The sequence below is a fragment of the Desmodus rotundus genome, chromosome 1 (assembly GCF_022682495.2).
Source record: "Desmodus rotundus isolate HL8 chromosome 1, HLdesRot8A.1, whole genome shotgun sequence".
NCBI lineage: Eukaryota > Metazoa > Chordata > Mammalia > Chiroptera > Phyllostomidae > Desmodus > Desmodus rotundus.
The window spans coordinates 205709354-205728291 of NC_071387.1; the positions used below are offsets into that span (position 1 = coordinate 205709354).

Here is an 18938-nt window from a genome sequence, read left to right on the forward strand (position 1 = left end):
GTGTTGTCTCTGCAGCAGGGTTAGGAGAGACAGGGACCAACTAGGGTGGGTGCTGTGGGGAGCGGGGGCAGTCTAGCCACTGGGTGTCCCCAGGAATAGGTGGGTGGGGACAGCAAAGAAGCCTGGAGGTGGCCTTGATAACGAAGCACGGTCACACAAGGAAAGAGGGGGTCATAGCGACAGTTTATAGTTGCCGCACGACCTTGGAAGGAACTTTTCCTGTAAAGGCTGCGGCTGGTTTTGTGTGTCTGTCCTGCACACCTGATGAACAGCAGGGCCTTCCCGCCCCAGTTGGAGTGAATTTTCAGTCCTTTGGTCCTGGACTTTTTACTTTCATACCAAGGTAAGTTTCCTCCTCTCTTGCTAAATGTGCCTTTTAAAATAAATTACAACTTAATCTATACCTGTTCCCTAAGATTTAATAAAATACCCAATTATAGAATTGCCCCTGCTTTCTGATATAACATGTAGCAGGGGTGTCCAACCCCTGGCCTGTAGGCCACACGCAGCCCAGGATGGCTATGAATGTGGCCCAATGCAAAATCATAAATTCACTTATAACCTTTTTTTTTTTTGCTCATCAGTTTTTGTGTATTTGACGTGTGGCCCAGAGACTCCAAAAGTGCGACACGCCTGCTTAGATTCTCTCCCAAATTACCCCATCAAAGCCCAAAGCCTGTTCCTTTGTTGTTTCTGACACAGCCCAGTTTCCCATAGTGTGTGTTCTGCCTCACTACAAGCACTAACCCCAGCATGTTCAGAGTCAGGTGTGTCCCTGGTAGTCTTTGGCCGAAGGGCATTGCGAACACACAGACAGAGGGTCTGAGGCGATGACATGACCACCGGGTTCAGACCGGGAGTCGCACTTCACTGCCACAGGAATGGCACTCACGGCTCCCTTGCGTCCTTGTTCTCTGCAGACTTGTACTAATGAATAATCCGCACATCAGACTTCCTGACTCCTAGTTCTGTAAGATACGGCATCCTAAAGGGCAACGGTTGTAGCGCAGGACCAAAGTTTCCTTTAATTATGTACCGTTGCAGTTTTCAAACATGGCCACACACTCCCCGATGGCCCCGTTTGATAGGGCTTCAGCAACTGGACCGAGACTACAGTGGAGGTAACGCTGCCCACGGCTTCTGAAGGCAGGCTCTTTCTGCGTCCTCTGGGATGTGCACCCCTCCTCCGTCCAGTGATGTCTGCTAGTCACCTCAGCTGTTCAAGCCACCTCAACACCCTGGTCCGTAGTTTTCCCAGCTGAGGCCTCAAACATTGTAGAACAGGAGGCACAGGATCCATGAGCATAATAAAATGCTCATGTAGGAAGACTAAGCTGGGGTGGCTTTTTAAGCAGCACCAGTAACCGAAACACACTGACCCATGCTGGAGGCTGTTAGGAGCAGGGGTGGGTGACGATCAGCCAGTGGACAAAGGACAAACGATGTTCCTCATAGAGCAAACGCTACGAGTTTAAAGTATTCAGTTAGCATACACTTGGCCCCCCTGGCTGCATGTCCTGTCCCCAGGTAGACGATGGGCACCCTCTTTACAGAGCTGCAGATTAAGGGAACAGCCACCACGTTACAGGAGCCACTTTGGGGGGGGAAAAAAAAAAAAAAAAAAAAGGAGTTCTGACCATCACGAGTTCCAAAAACCCTACCTGCACATACACGTTGGGGCAAAAGTGGGTTTACAGTCTGAGTATACAAAACAGTTCATTCTTGTATTATTACTTATTTATTGTTATAGTCTTTCCATATGAACTGTAAACCTACTTTTGCTCCACCCTGTATACTTCTTTTACAATGAAGAATCTGAAAGTTTTAATATTTTACGTTTGCCAGTTTTTCCAACTAGTTATTGAACTGAATTTTTATTCAGGAGACACTGGATAGACTGTCTTCTATACCAGTATAGTTTCTGATTTCAAACCATAATTTTATAATGTCATATAAAAAAGTTCAACACAAATTCTTTTAAAAACCAGGATACCATTCCAAAAACTTAGAGAAAACAAAACCATTTCAATTTTATTTTCAAAGTCTAATTTTTAATCCAGACTGAACAAACAAGCAGAAAAGTGAGAAAGCCAACTGTAGTAGCAGACACAGGTGTACCAAATGTAAAACAGTGGGGTTATTAACAGAACTATTTACATGCATATTTACAAGCAATCCTTTTGTACATAAGTTTTACTTGTAGTTAGTTGGAAAAAGATTTCTGACATTAGGTAAAAATAGGACTAAGGTGGTACCACATTATAGCAAAAGTATTAGAAAAGTGATCCTCAAGGTGTATCAATTATAAAGGAGATGAAAACTGAGTGACAAAGATCTAGCAAAATTCTCTAGTAAAAAAGTCAATGCAACTCATGCTACCAAATAAAAACGAGAAAGCCTTATAAATAAAGAAGAATAATGTCCTAGGCTTCTGAGTAATGAAGTTAGGTGAAAAAATTGAACAATTTAGAATTGCAATAAATCCTCAGTGAAGAATCCTGGTTGTTTAGTGGGGAGTTCTAACTCTTTTTTTATGACATTTTAAAAGCCCTTGGTATCAAATAACATCTGGGTACGTAAATCACTTAGTGATGTATTCTAAGACTTTAGTGCCAGAGATTTTTATGATTGATTCATATTTGAAACCCAGTTCACTGAGACACTAAATGTAAAGCTAATGAAAGCTATATACTTAACCAAAAAGAAGGATGCTACATTTTTGCAGTAACATGTATTTCCAGACTAAGACTTTTTTCCCCTCAAGAAAAGCTGAATTTAAAGGATAAGCTTCTAACCAGCTAGCAAAATTTACTTTCAACATTTTATTTATTTCAAAATCCATTTTATTGCAGCCAAAACAGTGGAATTAACTGTACATAATAAACTATTTTATATATATACACATTTTAAGTTATAGGGAATAAAGTTTATTTTGGCAGATAGTGTTAAACAAAATTAAAGTTGCATACATTAGTAACGTAACTCAGCATCCTTAATTTGGTATAAGTGACACAATTTTCTTTCTGTCCTGTGTTCTGCTAAATCACCTTAACCTAAACTGCTTTATAAAACTGATACACTGAAATTTAACTTTACTGTTTTCGCTTACACTCTGATTCCAAACAAAACTTTTCATAAGCTTCTTCTATCTCTGGGTCCATCTCATCATCAATATCATCCAAGTATCTATGAAAAAAACAAAGACGGCTCATAAGTTTAATGTCTTTCAATGCAGAAAACGTCTTAAGATACTAAGCCATGACAAAAAGTACCTGGCATAACTCTCCTAGACTGAGTTTAACAATGCAAGCACTCTTCAGAGTTACGTTAAATGTCAGTCCTTAGACAACAAATGCTTGGTACGGTGCGCTGAATTTTACATTGGATTGAGTTCCTTCTGTCTGAAGAGTCTGCTATGCTTTTAGACATATGTTAAATTCTTTAACCTAATCTAAAAGTTAAAGGTTTTATGTATTTAAAAACTTGGGGTCTCAAGACTGACATGAATTTCATAAATTTAGCTCATTAAAACTTGCACTAAAATTAGAACATAATTTCAGATGTACCATCCCCCTCTAATGATGCATTACTACTTTATGTCTACTTAACATCAGAAATGGTGTTTTTGCAATGACAACATGAGTCATAATCCATAAGGAATCAGACTGTCATAGCAAGAAGCTACTTCTGAGATCATCTATTGTATTTCAGATTTTTTCCCACTATTCAGTAGTTTAAAATGATGGAAAACTAGGCTTTCCATAATTTAGTGCCCACAAAAGCCTTAATATATACACATCCTTACGAAATTCCCACGGCCATCTTAAAAAGGCAGGTAGTACTATCATCTTAATGCCAAGAACAACTTGAACTTCCACTTGTACACCCAGCAGGGTTTGAACTTCCCTAACTGTGCTTGTGCCTAGGTCCTTAAAGACTGTAGTTTTAGTATTACACTAGTTTATAAGTATGGCACTATATATCAGAAGACCACAAACTGACTTATAATTTAAAATGTCACTAGTTAGCAGAGAGAATAAAAGTGGTTCACTATTTTTTAAAACCCACACAATGAAAGAAGGTATGTAAGAAAAACTGAAGTCACAGATTTAGTTTACTCCTCCCACTACTCAGGAAAAAGGGAGCCCAAGCAGCTTGTCCAAATTCATGTAAGCTGTTAACAGAGCTGGGACTAATCCTCACAAGCTTTTCATCCCTCTATAACAAAATGTAGTTAAATCTAATGATAAGTAAGTAACATAACAAAAATTTCTTTGTTACCAAGAATGGCAGGTAAGAAACTGAAATATGAGAATAGGACCATAACTTGCATCTCCTGTCAGTCCAAACATTTTAAGATTTTTATTTATTTATTTTTAAAGTTTTTAAAAAATAATTTATTTTTAGAGGGTTAGGGAGGGAGAAAGGGAGAGAAGCATCAATGTGTGATTGCTTCTCACACACCTCCAACTGGGGACCTGGCCCACAACCCAGGCTTGTGCCCTGATTTGGGACTGAACCAGCAACCTGTTGGTTTGTAGGCCAGCACTCAATCCACTAAACTACATAAGCCGGGGCAGTCCAAACATTTTTATGTAGTAATCTGCTTTCTGCAGTCTTCATTCATCCTGTAACAGCTCAGATTAGAGCCCGTTGCTCTGGGCCAGAGCACTGTGTTCTCATCTAGTTCTCAGAAAAACTCAAGGAGGGTACTATTCTTCCTATTTTATAGATGGAGCAACTTGCCCAAGATCTTACAGTATTAGAGCTACTTATTTTAAAATCTTAGGTACGATAATAGAATTTTATAAAAACTAATTATGCTTGAGTATACTACATTTTAATAGTTTTTCCCCTCAACTATACATAAACTTTAAAATCATAGTTTGTGTGGTTTCCAATATGATTATCAGAAAATTTTCGGTAAATAAGTACTACATATATACCACTATAATACCATCAAATCAAAATGCACATTCTTTTATCTACTTTTTTCTAGTTAAACTATATATATAAGCTGTGGCCACAGAAATTTCACAAATAAAGTTAGTAGCTAAAGGGAACTTACGGATCACTAGCCCCTGATAAATCTGTTCCATTTTCTTCATAATCTGGAAAAAAGTCTTCTCTTTCAAGTAATTCTTGATATTTCTCTTGGTAATCTACAAAAAAATTAATAGAAGAAAAATTTAAATGTTGAGAAATTCATATGAAATGTGCGGTTACTCTTAATTTTTAGTACTATGACATTAAAGTAGACCCAAATTTTAAATACCAGTAAGCTATGTTAATCTATCAAGTAAGCTTAATTACGTACTTAATAGCTTTTACAAAACTGGTATTCTAGCTGGCTTGCTTTTGCTCCTTTGCATGCTCATTAATCTTAATTATATATATTTTCCTCTAAATATAAGTTGGAAGTCAGAGCCACTGTGAATATACCAGAGTACATTACCTGGCCTATGTGCATGCTATCTACATTCTCTCCTGATTCTTTCCATCAGACAAAACACTAGCTGTACAGTTTGCTGGGGAAGAACATGTGCCCCTCATTCTCCTGTTTTCCTTCTACAAGGAGAGACTTCATTCAAATAACTTGACTCCCAGCTCTGTTACTGCGCCCGAAGGAGGTAAAGTGAGCCATCTATCTGGCTGGCAGGTAACGCCCATGGTCCTCAATCAGAGGAGGCCGCCTTAACGAAGGTTCCGCACGCAGGGCATTTTTTCTTTTCTTCCCTGTCCTTAGAGACAGCTGGAAGGTAGCTACCTAATAAATGTTTCAGCTGTACAGTTGGACTCTTCCTAGGCAATACAAGTGACAGTATGGCTCTCCATCTGCCAACTGCCTTGGACACAGTTACTAAGTCTCCTATAAGATTAGCACGTCTGTATGGAGTCCTTGTCCTTGCCACTAAATAATAAAATGGATCAGAGTACATTCAAACTGTTACCTCAAAATTAGTTCCTTGTGAACAATGGCTACCTCAGGAGCATAATATAATTACATTTGACTGGGTAAAGGCCATATTTTCCCAAGACTGTCAGTTGCTGTAACACTTTAATTCCAGTTTAAAGGATTAGCAACATTTTGACAATCAATTTTGGCAATTTGGAGACCATTTGAACAATGAAGCCTACCTGCAACCAACAGTTGAGGTATCAGATAAGACAAACATTCTTTTTAAATGTACAGATGAGGTCACAAAAACATCAAGTCTCCTGACGACAGAAATGAGAAGGGAACTGAAAGCCACACACAATTACTGCAGCTGGGAGGCTGGTGGACCGGGTGGTAACAAAGGAGCCTGGATTTTAAACCAGAAGAAAGGTCCTGGGCCCATTGAAACAGGAAGATGGAATTCTCGCCCACACTCATCTCACTCTGTACAAACCCAGGGCATTGAAAGCGCTGATTATCTCTAGCAAAAGATGAACCAGGGTAAAAAAAGTAAAACATCTTAGTGGCAAAGAAGTCTGGTTGTGTCTGTCTGGGTTTGGAGTCAGGGTAGAAGTACTCTGGTTCCCCAGAGAATTTGTGACAATAAGCCTGCACCTCAAATCTCAAATTTTTACTACCTGTTTAAAAAAACCCTATGACAAGGAAATAAAAACTTATTTCAAGCCCCTCTTACACCTGTGGCTCCCAGCAGGAGAAACTATAAAACCCACACTGGACAGATGCTCCTACAATCCAAGCCACAAGTTCTGGTGAAGAAAAAAGGCACTTAAACACGACAGCAGTCACAGCGAAAGTGTGGACAGAACAAATGGCAGGAAAACGGATCAGACAAAGATGACAAAGAACCACAAGGGAATGAAGTAATTCTGAAGCAGAGGGAAGAAGGAAAATTTGTCTTACCAGACTAAGATTTACAAGCAAGGTCAGAATAATTAAGAATGTGGTACTGGTGTTCAGACAAACAAAGACAAGAAAGATCCACAAGTAGGCAGAGGAGTAAGCCAGTTTACAGAGGGGTTGCACGGTATACCACAGCAACATTTTATCTAAAAGAGGAAGGATGATTCAACACCTGTTGACATGAAGACTATGGAAAAAACATTTAATTCCTACTGCATCCCACATATAAAAATTAGCCAGATTAAAGACCTAAATGTGAAACAATAAAAGATTTATAGAAGAAAATGGAATTTGATAGTAAGGAGACTAAGTCACACAGAGCACAAAGAAGACTATTTAGTTTACATGAAACTCAAAGCTCCTTTACGCTAAGACAAAAGGGAAGACGGCACATGTTGGGAAAAGGACTATGGATTACTGTCTAGGCCATGCAAGGAATTACAAATCAACAAGGAAAACGATCCAATGGAAATACGGGCAGAGAACACAAACAGGCAATTCTCAAAAGAAGAAATCAAAAGTTCCACGGAAACATGAAAAAAAATTCAGTATCATTAGTAAGAAAATAAAATTTCACAATTTCATACAATCAGACTGACAAAAATTAGGTCTGGTAGTAAGTGTTGGCAAGATGAGACAGGAACCCTCACATGCTGTAAAAACTAACTGGTTTACTGCCTGAAAAGCAGTCTTCATTTGGTGAAGTGGAAGACACAAACCACCTATAACCTGACAATTCTATCTCCTCACCCTAAAGAAACTCCTGCAAGTGCACAAGGACTTAAGGATGTTTGTGCAGCACTGTCTGTAGGAACAAGTGTGAACCACCGACCACCCACAGCAGGGGATCTATAAACTGTGGTTTAGTCTGAGTAGTATTTGGCATTTAAAATAAAGGAAATGAAGCTATATCCATCGACACAGATAAATAACAAAAATAATACTGAATAAAAATAAGTTGCAAAAGGCAGTGTCCAGTAAGATACTATTGGGGTTAATACTCCTGTGTGTGTCGATCCAGTAGTTTACAGACACATATGAAGTGAAAAGACATCACAATGACACAAAGTAGGGATGGTCGTCACCTTTGGGAGAGAAGTGGAGGCCTGAACTTGGGCGTGAACGATCAATGAGAAGGGAAATGGTTTAGTTCTGTGTGTAGGGTTTTATTTCTTTAAAAAGACCCAAAGCACACAGTAATATGGCAAAATGAGCTTGGTTTAATCTTGACTATGCGGCAACAGGTCAGTTTTTTGTGGTTTTTGCATTTTTTTACTGTTTCTTAATTTAAAGCTAAGTAACCAGTCCTCCTCTCTACCTCCTTGTGCTGTAGGCAGAGGCAGTCGGGGTCTGCCATCCAGAGAGAACACACACGGGCAAATGCTGACCATCAGCTGGTTGTAGTTGGCACCGAATGGAAAAAATCTTCTCTCTGGCTCACACTGCAGTCCCATTTATCACAATTAAAGCAGTGCTTCTACAAATGCCCTCTTCTGGAAGGGGAAGCATCCAGGGATTTAGGTTTTGTCAACTTTGATCCACCAAGTATTAATGAAATCCATAATTCTTAGTATCTGCAAGTATTAACCTATATTAATAAAATTGCTGACTATGTAGTGAATTAGAACCATCTTTCCCTTCCATTCTAAATCACCCCAAAGTTCACAGTATAAAAACAAAATATTAGGGGAAATGCAAAATAAAAATGGTCACATTTAATTGAGGGATTCTTCTAATTCTTCATTGTTAGAGTGACAAGACACTATGCACTGAGCCAGACGTTCCACTCGAAACGGTTCCAAGTGGCCACGACAAAGAACATTCTACATCAGACAAGCCTTTACCCTGTATTTTAAAATGATGTGAACTCTTCGAACAGCTAGGTCTGTGCTGGTGAAGGTATGGTTTTCTGTAATTTAACATCTTACCAAAAAAACGGGAAAATGACTGAGACAGCATACCTGGATCAGCTGCAGTGAAAGGAACACCATCAGGTGTATAAAATGTTGGTTCATTCTAGGATAAAGCAGAGTAGTAAGAGTATGTGATCATTTCACAACCGTTTTTTTAAAGCACAGTATCAGTGAAGCCTGGCCAGTGTCACTCAGGTGTGTCTGATACTGCAATGCACGAAGAAGAAGACCACTGACTTCCCAGTAGCCGTATCATGTCACTGGGAAAGCCTATGGCTTTCAGACTTTATTCTATTATCTCAAGTTCTTGTTCCAACACTGCGCCGGACACGTCACACTCACGGTGAACTGCTGTGCTGTGCCGTGTGGTTTCACATTCGGCTCCCCACCACTTTGTTCTTTAAGAATTCCCAAGACTGGGGTTGTGGGAGCGATTCCTCTACAGCTGCTTCATGCTGGTCTTGTCGGGAGCTGCAGGGCACCACCCGCCTGGCAACCACTTTTATTTTCTTAATTTACTTTATGAAAACACGCAAACTAAAGTCTGAGATGCAGGGCTTTGTTATGAATTCCCTGGAAAAACCGTTTCCTGGAATCCTATACTCGCCCAAGCCCAAGCCTTGCCGATTTCCCCTGCCACTGGATGGCTCTTTATAGTTCACCCTGTCACGAGTGGATTCCATGTTTCTCCCATTTACCTGCTCTGCTTGCTGCCATGTGACCCCACACCCATGAAAAGGTATCAGGCATTACACTTTGGGAACAACTTTATGTAACCCATCTAGAAATTTCCAAATCTGAATTCAGGCAATAAGCAAAATTTAACAAGTAAACACGGGCATACCATAAAATAGTTAGGATCATTTTCAGGTGTTGCTTCTCTGTATGTTGAGGTTACATGGACTCTACCCCAGTTACTTGACCGAAGTTCTACAAGCTTCAGAAGCATTTGTTTTACGTCTCTGCAGATAAAAGGTTGAAAAGGAGTTAGAGTATACGCACCATAGGTGTTCTTAGGCCCTAAAACATCACAGACCCTAAAACAACTCCATCAATTTAACATGGACAGTCAATGCTTTGACTTTCTAGACATTTCCCGTAATGACACAAATTTACCTTTTTTAAAAAACAGACTTGAAATTTGTTCCATGTAACTAACGATACGGTTCTTAAAGGCAGTGGCCATCCTCCAAACATTTCTATGCTTCCTTATAATAGTTCGTCACCCAAATATTTACTGAATTATTGAAGAAAAATGGCTAGGTGGGCAGAAGCCACAGTTAAAATATTAAGCCTTTGAAGAAAACATTTCTGTAGATCAATCTGTAAGATGTCAATTGTTCTGATAAGTGTAGCTGATTGAAAAAACGACCCCCAGGACAAAGGAAGGACCGGAATTGTACTACCTGCCTCCCTTGTTCCTCGTACCTGCTGCAATGTGCATCCAGGACAACATTCTCAATCCTCTGAATAATTTCTTCCATATCAATCTTTCCTTTGTCCTTCCAGGCATCTTCCAAAACTGACCCTGTCAACTGAAAAAAAGCAGGTTTCAGTAAAATAAAGAATTCAATAAACTACAGATATTATAAAAATATGTTAGTAGCACTTCAAGCATTCCTTAAACAAGTTAAATAATCCCTATTGCTTGTTCTCTACCATCTAATACTCAGGTACCTAAATACTGTCTATGCTTTTCTCGACTGAGAGAAACTAATGAACTACAGCAGACTTTAATTACAGGTTTTGTGTGTCAATGACTATGTGGTACACACCCTGTGTGACCAAGATAGGCTATAAAATTTTAATCAGTATGTCACTTTTTGATACATGCAGAGTGCAATAAATATTGAAGCTTTAAATTAAAACAAAAACTTCAGGAAAAAAATGAGTTAAGGATATAAACAAGTAATACACAGAAACTAAAAATATGTGTAATAAACATGAAGAAGTGCTTAACTTCACTAGTGATCAGGAAAACGCAAGTTGAAATGAGGTTTTCATTTTCACTCATGGCCTACGACAAAACCAAACCCAGGACTGACCGCACCCACCACCACGAAGGCCGTGGCTGGGAAGAGGTGTACTCACTCACTGCTGGTGGGCATACCCTCCGGTTGAGTGTTTGGAAGAGAAATTTGGCATTACAAAAGGTCCCCAACTTATTTTAGACTTAAAATTTTTATAATTTTTTAAAACTCTGCAATGGTTCAAAAACAGTAAGCATCCAGTAGAAACTGCTTTGAATTCCAGTCTTTCCCCAGACTGGCGATAGGCAGTACACTCCTCTCTCAGGATGCTGGACAGTGACTGAGAGCTACATCTCCCGGGCAGGTTCGTAATCACAGGGGTGAGAGATGGAGCCTGCTGTGTTTCTGTGTGTTCCATGATTCCACCCATGTGGCATAGTGCAAGGGTTCTGAGCACATTTAGGGTAGGCTTGGTTAAGCTCTGCTGTTGGTAGGTCAGGTGTATTAAATGCATTTTCAACTCACAGTATTTTCAGCTTACGATGGGCTTAGTGGGATGTAACCCCCATCATCCCAAGTCAAGGAGCATCTGTACTTATTAAATTAGGGTACACACACTCTCTGGTCCACCAAACCTACATGCAGGAATTAACCTTCATAAATAACCGCACGTAAACACATGATTATCGACAGTGCTACAGAGAAATAACCGAACTGAAAGCAACCCAATGGCTAGACGACAGAATGGATAAACCATGTGCGTGGAAACACTGGAATACTGGAAGCTAGTGCAGAAAGAAGTACATCGCCGCCACACAAAGACCTAAGACCTTCGGTGGGTGGTGAAGACAAGTTCCAGCACAGTACACTGTACTCATTGGAGCGCACCTACAGCACGGGAAAGGAAGAGGTGGAGTGCAGGAATTCCATTTTCCACTTCTAAAATCCGCTTCTTAGGTTAAGTAAGTGTACACTGCTTTTCCAATATTAAATCGGAGAAGAAAGTGAAATGTCAACATTTACCTTAAAGTAATAATGCTTTCTCTGAATTACACATGAAAGGAGTAGAACAATTACACTTTAAGGAAAGAAAAGTAAAACCTACCTTCAGTAATTTTACCGCACAAATTAAGTTATCATCCACAGGGTTACAAAAGAGGGCATTCAGCAGCTCCCGCAGACCAACCTGAAGAATATCTGCTCTTGTAACTTGTCCATTTGTTCCTTTGATCTTTGGGGACAAAAGAAAATTAAAAAAGCAGGTATGCCAAAATATAATACAGATATGTAAATGGTCTGACAAAGTGTTGGTATTTTATGTTAAAACAATACAAACATCATAGGAACACACACTGATATCTTCACAAAAATTACTTACCTGACATGTTACTACATTTCTAACAAGACTAGTAAACTATAGGTAAAATTTTTCATTTATCACACATAACATACAGTCCAGATAATGTAAGTCTCCTTGAATGTTACTGCTTCGTGAAGCACCTCCAGTTTATTAAGCTACCACCTTTTTTGGGAACACACAATTTTACTCTGCTTTTTATAACTGTTTAAAATACTCTGATTTTGCATGGTAATGGTTTACATGTCTTGGCTCTCCAGCTGGAAGAATTTTGGGTTCCGGAGCCTTGCCCGATCTGTCCCCTGTCCACAACCCTCCCCCACCACACAGAGCACCAGTACTTCCAACGGGGAACCCAGCGGCATTCTTAAAGTGGCTCCCCATTCAAGGCACATTGTAGATTGGTGCCCTTATTCTGGCTTGTGTCACAAACTGAAAAAGATTAAGACATGAAACTTTTATAAAATTAAGCCCCTTGTGATAAAAAGCGGTAGTGAATTAAGCCTTAGATTGGACATAGACCTTTAGATGCACTGACACATTTACTTGGTAGTTGATTCATCTATCTTTTCAAGGGTGTTTATGGTACTCAGTCCTCAATTCACGGTTTAAGAAGACAAACCTGTATCTGAGACTAGTCAAAATACAAATCACACAAATCCATTACAAAATAATATCCAACACTAAAGTTTCCTATTAACAAGCGTATGCTCAAGTAAACCACCAACTTACAAACAAGTTTAGCTGTACACTTTGTACAAATGCATTTTATGTGGAAGATTAATATGTAACAGGACCAAGGACTAATCTGGTGAATTAGGTGAAAAAACCCAGAAACTGTAGCCTCCCTCTACCTCCTTACTCAAAGCCTCGTGTTCTGTAGGTCAAGCTGCTTTTCAGCCACCATCTGAATGTCAACATACTATGTGCTAATGTTCCTGATGCAAGAATTCAAAAAAGCATTAGTGTCTACAATTCAAAAGCTTAAACATGCACCGAACACCATGGCTTTGCACAAGTACATGAAGACTTTACCACCACTTCCCAACACCTCGCCCACGAACAGGAAAACAAACGTCCCCTTAAGAGTCCAGACGCCACCACGAGTGGGCACTGAAACATTATTTTCTTTCTCTCCCATGCCACTCTTACTGCTGTGAAAGTACAGTGTAAACACAAATTCCTTCCCGAGACCCCACTGTTCTCGAAAGTACTTAAGGAAATGTCTCCTCACCTCCAGGTTAAGATAAAGTTCTCCCAGAAAGAGCACAAACGCGTGGAATCGTTTTCGAGTTGCTTCGTCCCCCTTTGCGGCTTGATCTTTAAGTTCATATTCAGTCCGACATCTAATAAAGATAAATCTTTTATAATCTCACACTGCTTTGTTTGTAAATGGTCAAACAAGATGACCATCTGCCAGTTTGGTTGTCCACAAGCAACACAGAGCCAAGTTAATGTGCCAACACCCAGAATTCCTGTAACAAAAAATGTGCCTGTCTATGGCAGACACCAGACTGTGCGTCATCTTTTCCATACCAAGACGCCTAGTTTTAAGAAACTTGTAAGAATAGTGGAGAACAAACCTATCAGACCAAGCTGTAATAAGTTTAAATAACGTAAGTTTTATGAGGTTCATATGTACTGGCACTGATTTTACAAAACCAAGCTGTCTCTGAAAAATGGTCTGCTCTTTCTGAATATATTAACTTTGAAACAGATCTTTATTAAGCCCTTTATCCTTGTAATTTCCATTATATAAATCAGAGAAGGAGAAATAAGGTAAAACCCCCCCAACTGAATAGACACACAGAAAGCAATTAATTTGGTCTCTATTTCTGATAGAGACTGAAAGAGTCAAATAACTTATTTCCCCCTGACTTGGTCCATTTGCCTTACATAATAACAAAAAGAAACTGTCTTCCTAGAGCTTTCCGGACATAGTTCCTACAAGATTTCTGAAATCACAACAATCCCTGACCAGTGTGGTTCAGCTGGTCGGAGTGTCGACCCATAGACTGAAAAGGTTGCAGGTTCGGTCCCCAGTCAGGGCAGCTGGTCCATGCTTCTCTCCCTCCTTTCCCCTCTCTCTAAAATCACTGAGCATGTTCTTGGGCAAGCATGAAATAAATAAAAATAAAATCATCACAACAGGCCTGTCAGTGCCTGTGTCAGTGAACACTGGTGTCAGCTACTGCTAATGCCAGTTTTTTAAATGGACTTTTAAACTGTTCACCATTTTGGTGTTAAATGTTTTTTTCTTATCTTCTTTATTAAGGTGGTGATAAGTAGGAAAGTTGTATGTTTTATAAAATTGATCTTGACAGTTCTTCTTTTAAAGACCAAGGGGGAGCTTATGGAGAATGGCTTTCATTCATGAAGGACCAGTTTAGGATGCCATTTTTTGTCAAAAGAAAAAAACAAAGTCGCTCCTTGATCATGAATTTTCCTTGGGTCAGTTAATGAATCGACCACAAATACGCCCTAGGACGGCTTCTTGTGTGCCTGTGTGGCTGGGTCCAATGCCTCCGAGTTCTGTTAAACGAGCACCACCTTGTGTGTGAGTCGGATACAGAAGGTATGCATTACCTACTCCTACACAGGAATTCCTCATCAGGAGAGAAGGCGGCACGTCTATAAATAGAACACTACGTTTAACAATGGGAAGGGTGGTTAAATAATGCAAATAGTTATCCAAGCACCTTGTGGCAGCTCTCCTTTTTCTGTCCTTTCTTTTATGACTTTGCAGGTAAAATCTTTGATAAAATGAGCTTTTGTTTTATGAATGCTGTGACTATTTTACATTCAGACAGGTGAATGTATGTGCAAAAGCAAATTCCTACTCGTGTACACTATTGATTATCTAGGTGAAAGGAAAGAACCTAAACCCTTTTAAGCTATAGAGTTTCAATGATAAAAGCATGCTTATTTCAGACAGGTTAAAGCAGAGAAAAATAAAGACAAAGTCACTGCAACTCAGAGATAACTCAGTAACTCTGTCTTTTTCAAGGGTGTGTATATTTTTAAGTTAGGTAATAGATTATGTCCTGCTTCTCTCTAGTTATGTGATTAGCATTTTTCCTGTGAAATCTTTGACAGTATCAGCACTATAGAAGCACACGTGGGCACAGAGGAAAAGAGTCGGAAGAGGGGTTCTCAACCAGGGGTACACAGGAGACTCACTCAGAAAGCTCTGAAAACCAAGCCGAGGCTCCAGCTCAGTCCACTACATGAGAATTTCCCTGAGTGGGGGTAGGGGCTCAGCCCCATTTCAGGGCACAGTGGGGTGAGCACCCCTGAGAGGTACTCGCGCCTTTCTGCCATCCTGCCCCCAGAAGTGCCCACTCTCACATCTTTCCAGAAGCTTTAATTTGTGGTTCTTTGATTATAGGGAAGGTTAGTTATCTTTTTAAACTTTGTCATTTATATTTTTCCAAACTGTACCTATTCAGAGCCACTCCAAATATTTCTATTAAAATACTGGTCTTTTTCTTACTCATTCCTAAGAGGCCTCTCTTTTCATATTAAATAAATGAGCTCATTACCATGTGTTATATATTTTCCTATTTTTATGTTAGTTCATATAAATTTATGACCCAAGATATTATACCCTATGTGTAAAAAAAGTTTCAACTTTGCTTTAAGGCCTGTGGGTATCATATCTTACTTAAAAGGGCTTTACCAATCTAAGATTTCTGTTTGCCAATTCTCCTCCTACTATTTACTGTTTCACTTCTACTCAAATCTTTCATATGTCTGAAATATATTTTGGTGTGAAGAGACAGGAGCCCATCTTCACTTTGCTTTTCCCCCAAATTAGTAGCCAGCCAGCTGTGTCAGCTGCACAGTTTATCTCGTACCTGTGTGTCTGATGTACAACCTTCATCTAAAGCTTGATGTTCAAGTGTCTCTGAAGTGACTTCTGGAATCTTTATTCTGTTCCAGTGCAGCTTAATCACACAATGGAATATTTGCAACCATTAAAAGTACCTTTATAAAACCAATGTACTTTTTACCCTGGCTGGTGTGATTCAGAGGATTGAACGCTGGACTGCAAACCAAAGGGTTGCCAGTTCAATTCCCAGTGAGGGCACATACCTGGATTGCAGGCCAGGTCCCCAGTAGGGGGCGTGTGAGAAGCAACCACACATTGATGTTTCTCTCCCTTTCTTCCTCCCTTTCCCTCTCTCTAAAAATAATTAAAATCTTAAAAAGAGAAAACAACGAATGTACTTTTAAACAGTATGGTAATAAAACAAGTGATGAGTGGAAAATAATGGAAGTCCAGCATCAAAACCCCAATAGAAGGATACAGAATGATAAAGGCAGCAAGCAGTTCACATCAATAGGGAAATGGATCATTCAAAAATGTGGTATGGGAAAAACTGGCCACACATGGCAATAAATAAATCAGATCCTTGCTCAAACCCAAAGTATAAAAGTACAAAGAAATACATACGTGATCCTTTTTAAGAACTTGGGAAAGGAAAGGCTTTTCTAAGCACACCACCAAAGGCAGAGACCACTACAGAAAAAGACTGATACAGACATACAACTATGAACTTTTAACACTACACAGGCAAGCGGTCTGTTCCCTTCTCCCCCGCAACCTTCTAATCCGTAGTCTTTGGAAAAAAGGAATTGTCAAATTCTAGCTCCCTTAAAAGTAGTTCTCCTTTAATTTCACATATTCACACTGACCTTCGAAGCAGCAATTGGCGGAAGTTGCCACTCTGTGAGCTAATTGTCAGATGATGGGACAGGTAATTGCACAGGCGAGCTCCCATGTAGGAGAAATTTGGAATAGACGTAGCCTTTCAAAAAGAAAAAGTTTTGTATGATACGGACACGTTGTCATAAATGCAAACAGCAACATTTCAGAGGAAAAAACCATTTCTACTGCCCCAACCTTATACCAAGAACCAGAACAAGTACAAAGAAAAAGGTTTAAGGTAAGTTCTCCCCATCATTTACCTAAAGTTACCAGAAAACTTTAAATAGACACTTTTCTCTTTATTCTAACCCATTTTTACACAAAATATGTACATGTTCCCAGCTGCATAGTGCCAATTATGAATCAAAGTATCTGCCAAACTACTGATCTGTGATGTTCCCCAGTAACGGCGGGCACCGACTCTGGCATCTGGTCATCCAGAAAGAGATCCCCAGGCCCGTGCTTTGTGATTGGGCTTCACTAAACCTCCCTGAGTTTTGGTTTCTTGATTCCTAAAGGGGTGATTAATGGTACCTGATGTGAGAGAGTAATACTTAAAGAATGCTCCAAAAATCTTGGGGTAGAGAAAACTAAAACAAATTTAAGCCATTCGAAAAAAATAAGACAGTGAGAAAACACTATAAATCAAAGACTGTATGATATTGCCAAGGTAGTACTCAAGAAGTTTAACTTTCATTGTAGTTTTTAAATAGCAAAGAACAGCTTTCACTACTAAATGTCCGGCAAAGACAACACACACTATGAAGGTAAGGGGCGTGGCCAAGGCCACAAAGGTAGTTAAGCAGAGTCTAGATCTAACAAGTGGCCTGACGCCCTTCCAGGCCCACGCTGGTTAGACGCTAGCTCTGTAACTTTAGAATAAAGTCACCTAACTTCACTGCAAGATACATATAAAATGGGCAGAAGCGTAATGTCACGCAGGGAGTAGATGACTCAACTACGTGTCGAGTGTTCAGCATCACTGGCCCAAGTACTTTACATTTATTAGATCATTTCACTTCTAACTATAGCCTCGCTTGTCCGGGACCCTACTATTTCCCAAGAAAGACTGGCTTCCCCTGACATCATGAATATCTATCTGATACCACATAAGACTTGAAATTAAAAATTATACTATTATTGGCACTGCCTGTTTCTGGTTTACTTTAAAAATCATCACACCCGACGTAAAGTCAAGAAGTTCTACAAGGTTTGTTGTTGCAGGTTCCTGCTCCCCGACTACACCTTGCTTTGACTCCCACGGACAGCCACCTTCAATTCTCGCAGGCCAAAGGTTTTAACCCCTGCGCGAACCGTGATCTTTCAGTTGAGACACTACTTCTTACTAGTTTCCCACCATGGAAGATGAGCTTTTAGTTTTCACCCTGCTTAACCTCATGCCACTCCACTATTTTCCAATCCTTGCAGCTACCAATATGATAACATTGTGGTTTTACTTACTAGTTTTGTGTTTCCATTGATAGCTTTCGTGTGCAATGGTTTTCCCTAGAAACACCCTTTTTCCCTAGTACTTTGTTTTTTATACACTTCTCACTGATTTATTTTTAAACTCACTAGTCTGTAAATTTCTTAACCCTGTGCTCACCTCACCAGGGAATCTTCCTGGAGCATCTGCCCTGTCCCAGTGAGGCGGGCCCCCCAGACAGCTGTGCTCACTGCCACTCTCTTGGGACCGCCTGTCACCATCACCTGGATGACACACACTTCCATAAAACTCCCCGATTCCTAGTCCCCATGTCTTCGTCCTTGGCTTAATTCCTTTGTTTTGCTGGAGTGCCTTCTTCATAACTTCAAGAACAGTTACAATAAAACTTCAAACTGGCTACTTGGTGCAAACATATTTAGAGGGTCTAATTTTTTTTAGATTTTCTTGCAATCTTTTTGCCTCATTCCTTATCCTAGTCTTTTTGAAATTCTGCATCATAAATCAGGGAGATTCTCAGCTATCCTCACTGGTTTGGAATTCAACTTATTTAGATCTGCCAAGTCCATTACCACTCACCCCTCCTGCTTTCCAGTCTCCAAACTGGGATTTCTATCTCCTTTCCCCATTCCAGTCCTTATGGGCTTTTGGCCTTCAAAAATCCCATATTGCCATTTCAGTAGT

At 39.8% G+C, this 18938-nt stretch overlaps 1 protein-coding gene across 4 annotated transcripts in view; it reads right to left on the reverse strand.

Annotated features, from left to right (window-relative positions):
• Positions 1-2005: 2005 nt before the first annotated feature.
• The window catches only part of PAIP1 (poly(A) binding protein interacting protein 1), a 28103-nt gene continuing 11170 nt past the window's right edge, over positions 2006-18938 (reverse strand). For 3 of the 4 annotated variants that reach the window (XM_053914727.2, XM_053914721.2, XM_053914715.2), the window contains exons 4-11: positions 16798-16910; positions 13334-13445; positions 11848-11973; positions 10201-10307; positions 9617-9734; positions 8821-8875; positions 5069-5162; positions 2006-3186 (exon numbers count right to left, since the gene is read on the reverse strand). In XM_053914727.2, coding sequence (XP_053770702.1) covers positions 3093-3186; positions 5069-5162; positions 8821-8875; positions 9617-9734; positions 10201-10307; positions 11848-11973; positions 13334-13445; positions 16798-16910 — 819 coding nt within the window. In that variant the 3' untranslated portion in view covers positions 2006-3092. The remainder of the gene's footprint in view (positions 3187-5068; positions 5163-8820; positions 8876-9616; positions 9735-10200; positions 10308-11847; positions 11974-13333; positions 13446-16797; positions 16911-18938) is intronic. The other variant, XM_053914716.2, reaches the window with a different exon arrangement.